The sequence below is a fragment of the Cavia porcellus genome, unplaced genomic scaffold (assembly GCF_034190915.1).
Source record: "Cavia porcellus strain 051 isolate PalLab524CR breed Dunkin Hartley unplaced genomic scaffold, mCavPor4.1 scaffold_24, whole genome shotgun sequence".
NCBI classification, from domain to species: Eukaryota; Metazoa; Chordata; class Mammalia; order Rodentia; family Caviidae; genus Cavia; species Cavia porcellus.
Window position 1 is genome coordinate 52,851,834 of NW_026947507.1, and position 19,457 is coordinate 52,871,290.

General features: G+C 36.3%; 1 protein-coding gene across 8 annotated transcripts in view; it reads right to left on the reverse strand.

The window, feature by feature from the left end:
- Nkain2 (sodium/potassium transporting ATPase interacting 2) overlaps positions 1-19,457 on the reverse strand; it is a 945,741-nt gene that overhangs the window by 418,878 nt on the left and 507,406 nt on the right. For 7 of the 8 annotated variants that reach the window (XR_010042736.1, XR_010042735.1, XR_010042734.1 and 4 more), the window contains one exon: positions 17,674-17,754. The exons of the other annotated variant lie outside the window; for it this stretch is intronic. Coding sequence is in view for 2 of the 7 variants with exons in the window: in XM_063235057.1 (XP_063091127.1) it covers positions 17,674-17,754 (81 nt within the window). In the remaining 5 variants the exon portion in view is untranslated. The remainder of the gene's footprint in view (positions 1-17,673; positions 17,755-19,457) is intronic. 8 annotated transcript variants of the gene reach the window in all.

A 19,457-nucleotide genomic window follows, 5' to 3' on the forward strand; every position in this document is an offset into this window, starting at 1 on the left:
AAGAAAATAGTGTTGTTTCTGTAGGAAGGCAAAAAGAGTTATTAATTTATTTTTCTTTTTACTTCCTAAAGAGCCTTCCAAAATCCACTTGACAGGTAATAGCTTTGAAATGAAAGCTTTTGATTTATAAGAAAAAAATTAACAGAAATTTGGGGTAGCAAAAACCGCACGTGGTGTTTTTTGTTTTTTAATAACAGATTGGAAAGAATAAATCCAACTATCTGAGGTCAGTCCTGCAGAGTAAGAGGCGGCATCCCAGTTAAAGAGCAGATGCGACAGGCAGCGCATGCCTTTGAATGAGAGCAGTCAGTGTTTGGGCAGAGGCTCAGGAGTCAAGTCTCCACCTGGAGAGCATTCTGCTACTGTATGGATTAGCTTTGCCTATGTATGCTGCTCTCTGGGAGGACTTTGCATCCACCAAGATTTTAAAGCCATTGCACCTCCAAGTCGCTCAGCAGTAACAGCACTTGTTCATGTGTCAGGACTTGGCTAACATTCATGGGCCCTCTCTGTACAGATGGCCTCACCTTTCTTCACTCAAGACTCTTGTTAAGCCTTATGAAAGAGAATGAGCCTTGACACCCACAAGGGTATTTAGAAGGGGTATGAACAAGAAGGAAAGGCAATATTTTAAGAAAGTAGGAGTTAAAGCAAGTAATTTACTAGTCACAGGTACTGCAGATGTCATGTAGATTTTACTGGAAGGAGAAGAATCAGCTCTGTTATGAAAGGACATAGCAGCATAGAGACACAGTTTACGCTATTTAATTGACAAGAGCAAAGGAGCCCAAGGCAGAAGTGGGAATTTTCAGTCACAACTGTAGTTCACAACCAAAGCTGCACTGGGCAAACAAGAGCTTCCTGACCACTGAGATGAGTGGTGTTAGCTTTTGGAAATTTGATTATAATAGTAATAAAATGATGCAAACAAATTAGGCCCATGGCCACTCCTCTTTGGAGACATTCCACCTTGGAGAAATGCCAGGGGAAATTTCTAAAAGGGATTTTGCTGCAACAAAGGCAGGGTCCTTGTGACTTAGGTGTGACAGGATGATTTCCAGGCTAAGTCGTGAGAGCTCTGGGTGATCTATTAGGTTGTTTTCCTCCATACTTTGGTTACAGTCCATACTATGTGATACATCGAGTACCAGGTTAGGATCTCTGCTTCAAAAGATGGGCAGAAACTGGGAACTCTGCATGTAGCCATGTGACGGCTCCCAGCGGCCTGATAGACAGACAAGAATGTTCCAGAGTGAGATCTCTCGGGGATGACATAACCCTATAACCTGATTCGAGGGAATCTGGATGTATATTTTACAATTATCCCTGGATGTGTGCATGCTGTGAGGACTGGAAAGCACCCAGCTCAGAAGGCCTGCTGTTTGGTTCCCTTCTTTCTCCTTCCACCCTGCAGAGTGCTGGGCCACAGGAGGAGATTCAGGTTCCACTCCCACTCGGTGGTGACGTGGAAGGGAGGCCCCCCTGCAGCTGGACTTGTGGATCTCAACAGTTACTGAAATCTACTCTATTACCATTTGGTTTCATTCCAATGAGCGTTGTTAATATGCCCAGCAATTCTTTCTCTCCCATAAATGAATAAAACATAATTCCTACATTGAAGGGACAGCTAAGTAAACAAAAAATTAGAATATATTGATAAGAGCAACTTGCTGCATTTGTTTTATGTTGCCTCAAGTGGGATTATTTGTAAACAACTAACATGGTGCTAATTGACCGTTTAGTTCCTCACGTGTGTGGTAACCCAGGGCAGGCATTCTCCCGAGCGGGGAGTATGACCTGGAATCTTTGAGCAAAGCAAAGTTTAGAAGAGAAGAAGGAATTGTACATCAATATTGTGAGTGAAAAATCATATAAATTTATGGAGATGTTTAGCATATTTTAATTTTAATTGATATTATTACGTCTCAATTCAGCAGTCAGTGATATGTAACAAACACACCTGTCTCTAATGAGTGAGGTTATATTGGTACCATGTACCAACTCCCAACAATAAGAATATCATTAGCTACTGCAAGCACGTACCAATAAAAATTTTAAAAACTTAAACAAATTATAAAAAATATCTTTGAAGAGATACCTAAGTAAATAAAACTTCTTAAAAGTTAATTTTCTGAAGTATTTAGACAAGATCGGGTGCATTCAGGGTCCTATGGCCGTAGACGAAACATTTAAAAAACTAACAGAAAGTTAGTAAAACCATAAGAAGTTACTGATAACAGTAATATCTGCCTCTGAAAAAAACTTTTTTTGGGATGGGGCCATACTGGGGATTGAACTCAAGACCTTGCGCTTGCCAGGTGGGCGCTTTACTGCTGAGCTACATCCCAGCCCTCTTTGCAAAATTTTGAGGTAAATTTTAAACATAAAGATTGGGGAATCATCCTAGTGCATTAAATTTTCTCATTCTTCAACTAACTGATTCCCAACAGTCTTGAAGTCATAATAAACTCAAAAATTTTAATTAAAAATGGAAAATATTCCCTATTCTTTGAAATTTGTATGCTATTAAACACTCAGAAATATTTTTAAGAAGTTATCAGTGGAGAGACATTAACATGAATTGGATTGCTTTCTGCCTAAAGACTCATTAATAATTCAAATTTTTAAGGGACTCAAGTTTAGGTATTTAATTCACTGCAAATTGTGTTTTACAATGAATTTGTCTATTTCCACAAATCTTGTCAAATAAATTGCCTCGAACCTTTCATCAGGCACTTTGCCTCTGACACACACACAATGTCTAATCTGCGGGAACATTTCTGATATCAACACTTATTCATTTATTCTTTCAGTCACGCTTGTGAGGGTTTTTAATAAATTGTATTAACATAAAAACAATCTGGGTATTTTGCTGTGGTGTTTATTGAGTTTTACAACCATCTTTGTTACTTCAAACCTGCTTTTGGTGGGTTTCATTTACTGTTCTTTTACTAATCTCTGGGTATAGAAGTTTAAATTACTAACTTATTGTAACCCTTTTTTTCTAATATTTCTACTTAAAATCATATGCACCTCCTTAATAACATGCCCTCAGGATTTTATCAGTAATTAACTAATTTTTGTTGGGGTGTAAATATTTCCCAATTTTTTATCCCAGCCAATTGAATCCATATTTAAATGTAGATTATCTAATTTTGACACAAAGTAATTATCTAATTTTGACACAATTACAGATTTTGTAGACTAACTACATATTGGTCAGACAATACTAGATGTATAACTGAAAATTATTTTATATTTTGAGCATTCTATGTTCTGAGCCATTTTTATGACTGCTTATTTTACATTTTCAAAATTTTATTACCCTCTATGGTAGTGTTTTATTCCCGCCATGCGTAACACTCTTTAATGTGTTGTAGAGATGTTCTGCATTTTTACTGAATTTTGATCTGATGGATCTATCCATAGAGGATTGTTAAAATTTCAGACTGTTATTGTGGAAATGACTCTTTTCTCTTTCAATTCTGTTAAACTTTGCTTTATACATTTGGAATCTACTTTATTTTCTTCAACTAATCTTAATTTGCAATATGTTCAACTGGATGGCTTTTCATAGAGTGACATGTCAACCTTTATGCTTAGGGGTCCTTATTACATTAAACATCACCTGATCTGATGTCTGAAGGACCATATCATTTTTGTTTTGTGTCTAGCAGGTACTTTGTTTCTAACTTTTTAATTGCAAACCCTTATGTTTATGCATATCTCTTGTACACACAGAAAGTTGGATTTTGTTTCTTTATTCAGACTGATAATCTGAGTTTTTAAACTGGATTCCAGGGACTATAGAGTTACATTCAGATAAATCCATCATGTCTTGAAAAATATTCACTTAATGCACATAACCTAGTTAACATCATGGCTTAGTAACACAGGGCAGAGTAGAGTACTGGTGTTTTAGTTTCATGATCATGAGGCCATCTGGATGCTACAGGTCCCTGATGCCCATCCCACAGGAGAAGACAGCACTGCATAGCACTAGCCCACAGGATCACTGGAATTCCACGTTCAAAGGATGCCTTCTACTAAACGTGATTCCACAGCTTCGTATGGTCAAAGACGATGGCTTCATCATTGTAATTTTACTTAGCATGTCTATGTAATACACTGACATTCTGTTAATCATGATATATTAGATATTCTTTCATTCTTCTGTCTCTCTTGTTGACCTTGTCTTTTGTTTGTTTTTCTCCTTTGCTTACTTATTCCTATTTACTTGAAAGACTCAATTAATTTTATCATTTATTTTTTTTCATCTCTAGTTATTGGTAATGTTTACATTGAGTAGCTACTCTAAAAACTGTTAGTCACTGAAATATAACCTAAATATTACCTTTAATGTCTTCATGGACATGGTATAATCTTAGAATTCCCTGGCTTCCTTCTGATGTATTATGTTCTCATTCATTTTAGCTGGGGATATATTTCCATCTCCAAAGATTTTACAGTTACTATTTTTCACCCATATGATTTCCCTGAGACTTTTTCTCTTGAATGTTTACTTGTCTGCTTTCCCTTTGGCCTGAAGAATTCTCCTCTATATTACCTTCAGTGCAGGTTTTCTAGTGATATATTATGCTAGTTCCTGATGTTTGGAGTGATTTTATTTTCCCTTAATTGTTCAATTACAGTTTTCAGGATCTAGAACTATAAGGTGGCATTTTTAAAGTACTTGAAATGTATCGTTTAATTCCCTTAGAGATCCAGTATTCTTGTGGAAAGACACACTTTCATTGCCATTGCTTTAAAGGCAATAAATCTTTAAACTTCAGGGGAGTTGAAAGGGATTAGCTGGGGTTTAGCTCAGTGGCATAAGTGCCTGCCTGGCAAGCATGAGGTTGTGAGTTTGATCCCTGGTACTGCAAAAAAAACAAACCAAAAAAAAAAAAAAAAACCCAACTTCAGGGACTTGTAAGATTTTATTTTTGATTTTGATTTTCATCAGTGCTATGTATATAGACCTAGATGTGGTTTCTTAATATTCCATTTGATATATAAGAGTATTCTTGTATTCTGGGCTGATGTATTTAATCAGTTTAGGAAAAATCTCTGCCATCATAACTTGAGATATTACTTCTGTCCAATTTTTATCTCTCTCCTAGAAGACAGATATTTATGTGTTGAGCCTTTCATAAACTCAATATTTTTCTAATATCTCAGTCTTTTTTTTGATTCCTTGTTTCTTTACATTTTTAATCTCTCTTTGCTTCAGTTTGAATATTTTCTATCAACTCATTCTCAAGTTTATCAAATTTATCATCTCTACTTTTGCAACTATTATTAAGGCCAACTGGTATTAGTTGTTACTTTTAAATATAATTTAAATATGAATTTATATCTCAAATTTGTTTTCATCTTTCAAGTTTTCTCTAATTTCTTCTTTTATATTTGTCCATAATACTACTTTTAAAAGTTTTATCAAGTAATTAATTTTTTTACTCATCTGTTGCCTATTTTACCTTCATTTTCAATCATGAGGTTCTTTCTTTTGCATGGGTATCTATTTTAATGTAATGTTTAATGTAATATCCACTGATGAATCCTAAAGCTCTGAGATAATGTTACTTTTCTCTTGGGAGATTTCTCCTTTCTGCAATGACACAGATATAATGCAGAAGGTACTGCTTGTTCAATCTAAGTCTACACCAAATTGAACCTGGACTATAACCTTTATAATGCTCAGTCTGCGTTTGGCTTTTATCTGGCTCACTCACTGCAGATTTTGGACCATAATTCTAATTTACAATATATAGTTCCTCCCTTATCTTTAAACTCCTTTTACGAGATTGCCAAAACTTTTTCACTATGTTTTTTTTTAATTTATATTTTTAGCTTTGTACAGAATTAATCAAATGGTCTAACAAAAATTGTCCATATGTTTGAGTCTGTTATCACTAAGCTCTGCTGTTTTATAAATTCATGAGAAGTAGCCTTGTCTCGCTTTAAAACTGAAATCCAGGCCTCTTGGCCCACTCAGAATGAGCAAAAGCCTGGAGGGATGGCATCTCTAAAAGGCCAACTCTTCCCCTAGGAGCATACCTTTCTGCAGTATGTATTTCTGTAACAGATCTCTGCTTCTTTCAGCTTGCTCTTGCCTGAAATTTGTACACACACACACACACACACACACACACACACACTAAATGTACCCACAAACACACCCCAGCACCATCACCCCCACCACTATCTATATAATACAAGTTCTTTTCATTTCATGATCAATCTAACAGATTTCTATAGCTTAAAGAATGACTTTTTTTAAATTCGTATTTCCAAGTGAATATTGGCTTTGCGCTTTTATCTTCCATTAGTAAGACATGAACTTGGGCAATTCAGTTCTCATGAGAGGACCATAAATCCTACGAGAAACCTAGATTTTTGGTGACAATGGTATTGGCATGACACTGGTGGGAAGTTGACCTGGGACTTGAGCCCAGCGGTAATGCCAGGACTGAGCACATAGATCTGCTGGACACGGGTGTACAGGTGACTGTTTAAATACGACGGCTGACGTCATTTTCAAGTGAAAAAATAAAGACAGAGAAGCAAAAGGATTCAGGGACTCTAAGCCTTACTAGAGCTGTACTATAAGGAAGTAGAACTGTAAAAAAGAAGAATAAAAAATGTCAGAAAATAAAGCAGTTTAATTCAATAAAGTGTGAAGAAAAAGAAGAGAAGAGAGGTAATGGCTGCCCGAAATACAACTATTTCATTTGTAGATTTTGGAAAGAATTGTTCTGCATCTTACTAACAGTGAAACATTTGAGGCTATATGTTAAAGAAAGTCTTGAGGTTTAGTTGAAAATTAAACTTTTCCAGAGTAAGTTAATAATACTCAATTGATGCTGTTTTACAATGCATATATTTTATAGTAAAGAAAGCAAAATTTTGAAAAATACAGATACAACATATTGTCTTAGAAAAGTTTACTAAATCTACTCCTAATTATTCTGGCTCTTCTTTACTTATTGGTAATTCTACAGATATTTTTATTCTTAAAAACCAATATTAATTCAAGTAAAAGATGATAACAAATTTTTCTCCATATTATATTTTACACATAAGTTCATAAATGAAAATTAAGATATAAGCATTAATTCCATTGAAAAGAAAATATCCAAATATTGGTTACTTTCTAACTGAATAATTCATTTTATCAGAGGAAGAATAAAATGGTGAATTTTGCAACAGCACATTATTCTACACAGCACTGGAAACTAGTTCCAAGGATTTTCTCCAGTAGCCTGCAGTGCTTGACAGGTTTTATCTCCTTCCTGTCTCTTACATTCAGAAGAGAACAATTTATTCCCTAAGTAGGCCATTTTCTTACATGGATTTTTATAGAGCAAGTTTTTAAAATAAAGCACATTGAGATTTCAGAAGCAAGTATCAAGATTATTAAAAGTGACAGCTTTCTGGAATTTGCTTCTGAATGTGTTCATTTTGAAACATACACCTCACCAGCTATAATTAATTACCCTGAGCTATGGTTAACAGATGTATTTTCAATGTGCAGTGAAACTGGGAGATATGTACCTGTGTCTCTAGTTTCATAGGCTTAAATAAAAATGAACTGAACTTTTAAATATAAAATATTCCCTTGTCTTTTCCTAAATTCTCTATATGCTTATTGTTTTATTTTTTTTAAAAAAAAGATGTACCATCCTCATACATTACAAAAAAATGAGATATCAAAATAGTCATGTTAAGAAGTGTTAGAATATAATTTTAACCTGAGTTGCAACTTTATCATAACCGACAGAGCAATTTTTTGCAGAGAGCAATAGACCACAGTTTTGCCTGTGTGCTAACATTAAAAAATTGTCTCATATACTTTCTTCTCCTGTGATGAACTGAAAAGATGAATAAGCATAATATATGCTTTACTTCTATTGTGCATTTTAAAGTTAAAACTTACTATAAAACAAATAGCATTGTGTTCCTCTTTTCCAATCAACCAAATTGGTGAATGGGATTTGCTTCCATTTTTCCCCATTTATTCACAATCAGTAGACTCACAACTGCCAAGAAAAATTCAACAAAATAATACATCTGCATGAAGAATTCTCAGAGCTGTTATCTACCGTTTGTACCTCGTTCAGTGTTCAAGGCTAATTCCCCAACAGTCAGTCAACACTTCTGGTTATAGACTAACTTAATCTTGGTTTCCCAATAAGACGACTTTTAAAATATCAACCCAGGAAATGACATGTTGTGGGGTGTTTTATAATACTTAGTTTCAACACTAATCTACACTAATCTAAGCTATTATCATGAATTACATGAAGTATTATGCAAAGTTTATTTTTGTTGTTCCCATATTGTGTGTTTACCCTCTCATTATTTTGACAGTTTAACCAAGATATGATTTGGAATGGACTACTCCTCTGTTTGAAAAAAATAAAACTAAATTTATTTTCTCTTATGAATTATAGTGACAATGATTAAAATCCATTGATGGAAAAATGTTAGTAATGTTGGATTTTCATATAATTTTCAATGAAATAAATTAATAATACAATATGTACAAAGAAAGCGGAAAATCACACGAGTTAGTCCCGCATAAGTTATTCCATTGCTGAGGGGTTACCCTGAAGAGCTTGATGACTCTGTTCTTTATCAAGCCTATTAGTACATGGCACGTGGATCATCAAATGAAAACAAGTAACACTGCAGACAATGATAGCACACTGATGTGATAGGTGCACGCATCGACTTCCTGAGATAAACATGATTATCATGAACATATAGTAAGAGAAAACTCAAAAATGTGCAAGAGATAAAAACACAGAACTCCAAAGAGGCAACTAAAATTGGTCTAATGTTTTATCACTTCTTTATAATATTTGTTATGAAACAATGACAAATTTACAAAATACTTTATGGAAATAAACACACCTCTTACATATGTTAGGGGCCACAAAATTTCCCCACTGCTCCCGCTTCCCACATTTATTCCTGAGTCTCAAGGCATATGGTCAGGACATTATTTTGTTCTTTCTGTGGGTTGTGAAAAACCCTATCTTCTGTAATCTAAGTATTTTAGATGGTTTCAACTGTGCCATTTTGAGTTTACACATATCTGTGCAATTTTCAATCATCTCTTTCTTCCTCCATATTACTTGAAGACTGTAAAACACTTGCAACAACTAAAGAATTAAATGACGTAATTACACCGCTCTCACACCCTCTGAGCAGGAAAGGGAAGAAAAAGTCAGCATAACAACTATGTCTTTTAGTGTTTTACCTTAAATTATTTGTTAAAAGTAAATTACTATGTTTTATGTGCTCTGTGGCACATACCTTGGTTTATAAAACAATAAAGAAAGGATATATTAACTGCTTGCCTGCCAAGCGTTAGCCATAATCTGCCTGTGAGCACTGAATGAATTCTTAGTCCTCTGGATTGAAATTGTCTTGAAGGATAATGTTTTAGTATGTGCCCTCAGTAGATGCCCTTCTTCAAGGTCATGCAATCCCATGCTTTATTCTGTGGTTGCAGACATTCTGCAGTGCAACAAGCACAATCCTAAGACACCTGCACACCAGCACGGCTCAGCCGTCTCTCTATTATTTTGTATTAAGAAAACCGTGAGGACGCCACAAAGGTCTGGTGGCTGCAGCTCTCCTGAAGAGCTCACAAGGTGATCACTGAGATCTGCAGGTGCTTGCAACAGGGTGGACGGGACCATATAACCTGAGCATGCGAGGGACCTGGAAGGAGAAGCCCCCCAGCTGGACTCCAGAAGCAGATGTTCAAAGAGGGACACAAGTCCAGGTGTCTGCAGCTTCTGAACTAAGCGGGAAGAGCACGAGGGTCGGAATCTGACTGCAAAACGAGGGGACTGAGAGGACCCTACTTCTGGTTTAGGCACCAGAGGATTTTAATTTTTTATTTGTTTAATTTTTTCTACAATTTCTTGTCTTTTTCTCCTTGTATTTTCTATTTCAGGCCTTTTTGAGAAACAGAATAAGAATTAATTAGTGATTCAGTACTGGGTAGCATCGTTGTTGGTTCTTTATGGCTGTCCTAAGAAACACCAGCTGTCTCTCAGCCTGTGAATTGGTTCTGACCCTCTCACAGCTTCCTGCAGTTCCCAGCTGCATTTCACATTCCTGCACAGCCCACCCCCACACAGAATGTCCCAATCCCCCTTGGTCACCTCCATTTCTGCTATAAAAAACCAACACTGAAATCTCACAACTTTTCTTTCCTTTATCATGGTCTGTGTCTTTCTTCCCTTCTCTCTGAACTATTTCATCTTTCATTCTCTTTCCCTTGTCTTCTACATCACAGCCTACTTGGCATCAATATTCCAGTGACTTCCCAGGTTACTGAAAAAGTATGACATTGTTACATCTGTTTAAATTATATGGTTGATATGAGGTTAATATATTGCTCAGTGAAGGGAGGTGTAACTGGTAGTTGTTATCACCTTGAAACGCAGTAACCAGGACCGACTCTATTACTAAAGTAGAATGAAGAGGTGTGGAAACATCAAAGCACGAACAAAGCCAATGCCACACTGCAGGAAGACACCCACTACCTAGAGAGATCATCCTGGTCACCACTCAAGTTCTCTACTCTGAACTTCAACTCCCAGCACAAAGGAACCAGAAGAAATATGAGAAAACCAAGATCAAGATGCCTCAAAATACTCAGCATTCCAAGAGATGCACAAGAGATGCATCCCGAGATGTACAGGCACTGAAAGAAAAGATTTTAGGCAAGGAACTAAAAACAAAATGGCTGAAAACATCAGAAAGACCAAATCACAAACAAACAAATCCATACATTGTTTAATGAACTAAAAGAGAATTTAAATAAAAAACAGCTAAATTATATAATTAATAAAACAATCATGGAGGTTAAAGCATGCACAAAGTTGATTCAATTAAATGGGAAAATTCAAAATATGAATAGTTCAGTAATAAATTAAAGGTTATAATGTGAAACTAAGCAGAAATTCAGGATGTGAAAAATTCAACTAAAGGGTGGGCAGCAGGAGAGAGGTGAGGGCGTAGTGAGAAGACAAGCCTGGAGAAGATCATGCACTCGCTGATACCCTGAAAACAACAAAACACCATAGAAACTGGATCCAAGTACAGCTTGAGATCTCAAAAGGAAAATTTAAAAAACTAAAAATTATGGCAGTAAAGGAAAGCTTAGAAGGTGATACAAAGGTATGAATGTTTTATTCTGTAAATTCACAGCAGAGAATTTCCCAAATCTAAAAAGTGAATTCAGTTTTCAGGTACATGAGATTCCAACAGTGAAGAAGCTCAAGCAGGCCCAACAGCAAGGAATCTGTGCTTGATCCATCATGGTCAAAATTTCAGACATTCAGCAGAAACAGAGAAAAATAATGCATATTAGAGAAAAATGGTAAGTAATCCCTAAATGCAAGCCTACTAAAATCACAGCAGGTTTCTCAGCATAAATCTTAAAAGGCAGAGGAGATTGAAGTGAAATTTTTCAAAGATGAAAACTGCCAACTCATGTATGTATATCCTGCAAAATTATCCCTCAAAACTGATGGAGAAATAAAGAATTTCAATGAAAGAGAGGTCCTGAAGAAATTCATGCCTTCCAAACCACCATTGCAGAAAATATTTAAGATTCCTAGACAGAGACAGGGAGCCATCAGCATGAAATAGTGCAAAAGAAAGTTTATATCCAACTGGGAAAAGGCTAGAAGGCAAAATCAAAGGAGTCATCCCAGGAGAACTAAAGCAGTAACAGAATTCAGTAAATACCTTATAATAATATCTTTAAATGTTAATGATCTTAAATCCCAATCAAAAGTCACAGACTGGCAGATTGGATCCAAAAGAGAACACAGCCATATGTTGTCTATAAGAGACACAAAAACACACATATGCACACACACACACACACACACACACACACACACACACACAGCATATAGATACTGAAAAAAAAAGGTTGCAAAATGATACTTTGGGGAATCTGAGCATAAAAACAAGCAGGAGTGGTATCCTATTTGCAGACAAGGTATTCTTTAAGTCAAAATTCTTCAGAAGAGACAAAGAAAGCTACTTCATACTGGTGGAGGGGACAATTCAACAATAAGAGATAATAATTATAAATATACGTGTACCAAATGTTGGCACATCCAACTCATGACACAAACTTATTGGACATAAACAGCAGATAAGACACTACTGTAAACAAACGGAGGATTCTGATACCCCATCCTCACGAAGAGGTCAACCAGATCCCCAGCCCCCAAAAATCAAATATCAGAGTTGAACTACAGCTCAAACACATGGACTTGACAGAGAGTTTATTCCATCAACAACTGAATACACAGTTACTCAGCAGCACATGGAACATCCTCCAAACAGTGCATAACAAAGGCCCTAAAGCAAACTTCAGTAGATAAAAATAGTTGAAATAATCTCCTGCATACTATTTAATCATAATGGAAGGAAACTAAACAATACAGCAAAAGAAACTACTAAGATGCATGGAGATTAAGTATACTCTTGAATAATCATGGATCAAACAAGAAAATCAGAGAAAAAAGTAAAAAAAAAATTCTTAGAATCAACTTACAATAGAAGGAAAAGATTCCAGACCCTGTGGTACACAACCAAAGCAGTTCTAAGAGGAAATTTTATAGCCATGACTGCTAACATTGACATAATAAAGTGATTCCAAATAAATAACTTGATGCCTCTCAAGGATTCACCAAATCCAAAGTTTTGAGAACGAAGAAAATTATAAAGATCAGAGTGGAACATGATAAAATTGAAACTAAAACAATGTACAGGATGAATGAATCAAAGTGTTAGTTTTTTGAAAGAATGAACAATATTGATAAACCCAAAAGAAGAAAAGACCACCATAATGCAATTAAAAGTGAAAATAATCACAATAAATACAAACAACCCAGATGATTAAATTATTTTTTAAAACTTAATTTCCTATAAATTGGAGAATCTAGAAGAAATGGATACATGCCTAGACACATAAAAATTACCAAAATTGAACTAAAGATATAAAAATCCAAAAATAGACTAGTAATAGGCAATAAATCCAAGGCAGTTAAAAATTCTATTAATTAAGAAAATTCTACAATGTGATAGATTCTCCACAAAGTTTTTCTTTAAATTCAGAAAGTAACTAATATTAATACTCCCCCAAATTGTAATGAAGTTGAAATAAACACTGCCATAATCATTTTTGGAAGCTAGCATTTCCCTGATGCTAAAATCAAAGATTTAAAAAAAGAAAGAAAGAAAAGAGAAGAAAGGAAAGGAAACGCAAGGCAATTTCAATAATGAATATAATGGGAAAATCTTCAACAAGATACTTTCAAGTAGAAGGCCATAATTTTTTTAAAAGATCATATATCAGACCAAGTCAGTTTTAACCCAGGAGTGCCAGGATGGTTGAGCATACATAAATCAAAAAATGTAATACACTACATGAACAGAAGTGAAGACAAATTCACATGATCATCTCAATAGATTTAGAGAAGCCTTTGACAAAATCTAACCTTCAGTCATGATGTATAAACTCTGACATAAGTAGGTATAGAAAGAACTAAACTCAAAAGTGTCAAAGTAATTTATGATAAACTGAATACCAGTCTCATGCTAAGAAAACACTGAAAGTATCTCCTCTAAAATCAGGAACAAGGCAAGAGTTTTCACTCTCACTACTTCTGTTTAATAGTAGCAAAAGCTGAAGCAGAGAAATCGAGTTATGAAAGAAATAAAAGAAATGCAAAGAGCAGAGGAAGGATGAAAGTATCACTATTCACAGAAGACATGACTCCTCACGCAGAAGATCTGAAAACCGCCATCAGGTTCTTAGAACTGATACATATTCAGCTGTAGTCAAATAAAAAAAAATTCACAAAAACCAGCAGTGTTCCTGTACACCAACAAAGAACACACAGAGAAAGAAACTACAAAGATAATACCATTCACACTAGCATCAGAAATTTAAATTCCTCAGAATTAACCAAGGAAATTAAAGACTTTTATAACAAAAACAACAGTATTCAGGGAAAAAAGACAGGTTGAAGAGGATATTAGAAATTGGAGTAACACCTGTTTCTGGGTTGGCAGCAGCAATATTGTTAAAATGACCATATTACCAAAAATGATATATGGATTTAATGTAATTCAAACCAAAATACCACCAGCATGCTTCACAGAACTAGAAAAAACATTCCTAAAATTTACATGCAACTGAAAGAGACTGAGAATAGCCAAAGCAGTTCTGGCTACACACAAAAAAAGCAGAAGACATTACAATCCCTGACTTCAAATTATACTACAAAGCTACAATGATAAAAGCAGATCTGCACTGCCAGAAACATAGCCATATAGATAAATAGAATAGAAGTCAGGATGCAGGTGTAATCCGAGACGCTTACATTTAACTGCTTTTGCACAAAGGGGTCAAAAACATACATGGGAGAAAAAATAGCTTCTTTGACAAATAGGGTCAAGAGAACTGCTTACCATGCAGAAGAACAAATTTAGATGTACAGAGATGTACATTTAGATGTATCATTCTGTGCTCAAATCAAATCAAAATGGCTAAATAACACATAGAATAACACATAGCGACAGAATCTGAATCTGTTAGGAGATTAAAATAGGTAAAACCCTTGAAGACACAGGCACTGGAAACATTTCCTGAAGATATCCCCAGTTACACAAGGAATCATAGCAGAAATCAATAAACAGGATATGAAATAAGAAAATTTTCTGTGCAGCAAAGGAAGTGGCCACCAGAGTGAATGTGCAAACTGTAGAGTGAGAAACGTTTTGCTAGTTACTTCTCTCACAAAGGACTAATCTGTAGAATATGCAAATAATTTCAAAAGACCCCCTAAGACAAAAGGCCCATGTAATAATGGGCTATTGAAGTACACAGACACTTCTCCAAAGAAGACACATGAATGGCCAATCAGTACAAGAAAAATGTTGAGCGTCTCTGGCTATAAGAGAACTAAAAACGAAAACAACACAAGCCTCCATCTTACTCTGGAAAGAACAGCTGTCACCCATTCTTAGAAATCCACAAATGCTGGAAGGCTGCATGGGAAAATTGTCCTTCTGTGTTGTTGTTGGGAATGTAAACCAATACAACCGCTATTGGAATCAGTATGGAGAGTCTTCAAAAACTAAACATAGAAGTTCCATGTGACCAAGTTATAACTCCTGTGTGTTCCTTCCTGAAAGGGTGAAAGGTGTCATACTGCAGAAATACATGCGTGGCCATATTTCCAAGAGCACACTTCATAGTAGTTTAATTATGGAAGCGGCCTACCTGCTCATCAGCAGATGAATGAAAGAAGAAAATGTGGTATTTATTCACAAGGGTGTACCACTTAGCCAAAAGAAGGATACACTGAGTCATTTGTAGAAAAGTGAATGTAAAGACATAAGGATAGTGAAATAAACCACAGACGCTTAAATATCACATAGTTTCCTTAATGTGAGTAACTCAAAATCTCAGTAACTTGAATAATAATACAAAAGATGATAAGAAATAGGGAAGCAGACTGTGTGGAGGTGAAAAGGGGACTGGGGAAGAGTGAAGGGGAGAGTGTGGAGAGGAGAAGGAGAGCAGAAATGATAAAGATGCGGTGTGTACATGCACCCAGTGCCCAACATTCGTGTTATTTCTGTGCACTTAAAAACACGCCAATAAAATAAAGAAAAACTGCATACAATAAAGAACTCTGTGATCTGATGAGTCGTTTTAATCCAGCAATGCTCCTGAATATCACCCTTACAACTGTTAAGACATACATACGGCTAAGTGAAATAAATCACAGAAGCTTAAATATCACATAGTTTCTTTAATGTGAGGATTATTTTAAATGGAAAATACTATTAAAAGACATTTCAGTACAGAATTTCCTTGGAGAAAGTAGATAATAGGGCAGCAGAGAGTGGGTACAGAATCCAAAGTCTTTGGAAGGCCTCTCTCTCTAGATAGATAGATTCATGAAAGCAAATGAGTTTTCAACCAGAATTCCTATCTGTGTGCCTCCTAGAGTATCTTGGACAGTCCCCTTCATTAGTCACAGCTCCTTCCTGAAAGGAGTGTCTGCTACCAAGTGTATAGGAAAAGGTTTTCTGCAGAGTCACAGAAATGCAATCTATTAGGACCAATCATGCAGGCTGAACTGATCATTTGGTCATAAAATAAAATGCCCCACAATCAATTCTATCTGAAATCATAAAATCACCATTTTATTCTACCTCTTATCTCTAGTTATCAAACCAAAATAAATCAAGATTATTTTTACTTGAATGGACTTTCACTTGAGTGAAATATTAAATGACTTAGTCTGTCTTTCAATTGCAGAACAAATACCAGACACTCCTGACTTAGAGAGGTTAGGCTTACTTCACTCATGGATTCAGAGGAGTCAGTCCATAATCAGTGGATGTGAGGCAGAAACATCATGGTGAAAGAGCTTAGGACAAAGCTGGAAAGCAGAGTAGAGAACAAGGCCAGTGGAACAGGACCGAGGACCCTGTGTCGTGCCAAGGTCATGCCTTAGAGGCCAGGCAGACACACCCAGAATTGGGCTTTATTGGTGGCTCTCAGCCCAGTCAAGTTGATGCTTCACCTTGACTATCACAACAAATATCATCAGAACTGTTGAGCGCTTTGCGAAACTTCCATATGCTAGACTGTAAATGTGCCATTCTTTTTCTATCCTGCCAAAATATGCACTCCACAAAAGTGCTAATTTAGTTTCTGGGGGACATAGTTCCTCCTCTTCTTCTCTTCCCTTCTCTTACTTTTTATCCTGCAACTCTTTAGCCTTTTATACCATGTGATCATCTTTGAGCTTCAAATATATCAGTGTATTTACAGGGTATTTTGCTTTATATAGAAGTATTCAAAAGATTATCTGACATTTGTTCTTCAAAATTAGTAGCAAATACAAGTTTGAACCTCTTTAAAGAATCGAGATTTACTACTCTTTTGAGTGGATTACCTAGAAAACTTACTTGGTGTTCTGTGTACTCCAGCAGAAGCAGGACAGCAGTTTTAGAAATCAGAAACTACATCATTTCATTAGCAAAGGCATTCATGTGAATTATATAACCGCAATACATATACACACACATACTTAAAAAGAACTCTTATTGGAAAAAGAGAAATATCTTCAGTCTTTTCTATGCTATATTAGGATTATGTACATTTCTCATTTCAATAATAAATTATATGCCAATGACAATTCCTTTCAGCTAAAACCCCTTCATTGTCTGAATTATTTCATTACTATTTGAGGTCAATAAGGATCATGCTCAGAAGAAAAGTAAGCAAGCTAAGTGGTTTTTTAAAAAATCAACATATTCCGTTCTGAAAAATTCTTCTTCTGCTTCAGAAATCTCTCAGTTAATGTTAGAAAAAGCATATTACATGATCATTATAATAATCTATGATTCACATCGGTTTTACTTAAAACACAAAAACCCATTTCCATGACGCAGAAAGCATCTCTCTGTCGCAGAGAAATGAATCGCACACCTTTCCATTTACCTTTGTGCAGGGTACCAAGGTGACAGAGCGCAGCGGGTCTGCCTCGCTGAGGACGGGATTTGGAGCAGACCGACTACAGCGCATCAAGGGGAAATTACCTTTGAGAGGTCCCCAGCCTCCAAGTAGAAGCAGATCACAAACACATTCCACGTAACCCAGAGGACCAGCCAGATGGCGTACTGTGGAGAAGCAGGACAGACACGAGGTGAGGTTAATTAGGAGCCATGTGAGCAAGGTTCAAGCACATCTAGAACTCCTGAACTCCCCATCGTAAGGTGAGCAGGGGACACGAGCTATTACTCCAAGGAAGGTGGCTAGATCTACATTTATCTCTGTTGATCACTTCTCATCCTTACCGATTCGCTCAGGATGACACTTCAAACCTGCTGAAGGATAATGTTAGACAACAGAAATAGTGCCCTGCACTTCTGCTTTAAAGAAGAATGGCTTCCATTTCTAGACAAGTATTTTTAAAATATGGATGTTCCTATAGGCATAGTGAATGTATCAAAAAGAGAATTCATTTTTATCCAGTACCCCTTTACGTAGGGTAATGCGCAACCTTTCTCCACGTTATCTATGGTCGCCTTCAAGGCAGTCCTCGTGCCTCCCTGCCAATCAGCTTCCTCTCTTTCATTTCTCCACTCATCTTAACATCTTATTCTCCCATACTCTCCCGAAACAGTGGGCAGCTAGCTATATTCCTAACTCGATTCTGCTGTCTCCTTTGTGCACCTTCTGAGGTGCTGACAAATTTTCCACCCGTGTCCCATGGTTTCCTCCACGGCTCATCATTCAGTCAGCTGGTATTTATTAAGCACCTAGAAGACAACATATTGGGAAGACACTGAAGACAGAAAAGCAAGGACAAATTCTCCTTGCATTTAAGTGACAGAATAGTCAGGAGAAAAAGGTGATCACTTCACAGGAATCTTAAAATGATATATAATCTGGGAAAACCAAGGAAGGTGGCTGCCGTACAGAGCCCAGGCCTGGACAAAGTCCTGTAAGTCTAGAAAGAGGGGTGAAATACCTCTGAGGAGTGGGGAACCACACTCGCTTACGGACTTGATGGAGTCAAAATGAGGCGTTAGAAGGGTGATGGGATAATGGGAGGATGGTACCCTCAACAGAGGAAACCACAGTTGTAAATCTGTAAAACACTGCAAGACTAAAGAAAATCATGCCAGGCTTTTGGTAAATGAGTCCCCATGGCTCTCATCTTTTCTATGGTAAGTTTCAAATCTTCATTTTATTGTTTGAAATACCCCAGGATCTTGTACTGTGCTATCTTCCAAATCACATATTTCTGTTTATTTCCTGGGTCATCCTGTAACCCCACACTTTGCTCACTTGCTGTTCTATGAACCTGGAAACTTACGTTTCATCTGTGAATCTCTTTGTGCCCTATTCCTTTCTCCTGGAGTGACTTTTTCATTTCTCTTGCTAGTCCTCCTACTCTCTGTTAATATTTACTCTTTAGAGGTCAATTCAAAGACCTTCTGAGTTCTTCCCAGTCAGCATTGGTGGAGTCCTGCACAGTGCTATAGTTGACTTTGCCCTAACTGTATTTTAGGAATACATCTAATTATTTGCCTATTTCTCCACTTCACAAGCATAACTCCCATGAGTAAAGGGACTTTCATAAAATTGCATCCATATGGCTAAGTTCCCAACTTTGTATTTTAGATGAAATAGTCTGCAGGAAATACTTGGTGAAATCAATGAATTGATTAGGAGCAACATGGAAAAGTCTTACTATTTTCAAGAGCAGTACTAATTCTTCTCTCCTGGACCTAGCTCTTCCTAGAGGACTATGGTCATTTATATAGTGAGAGGAGCACTGGCCCTTCCTGAGATCGTGTAATAATAAATGGGGACT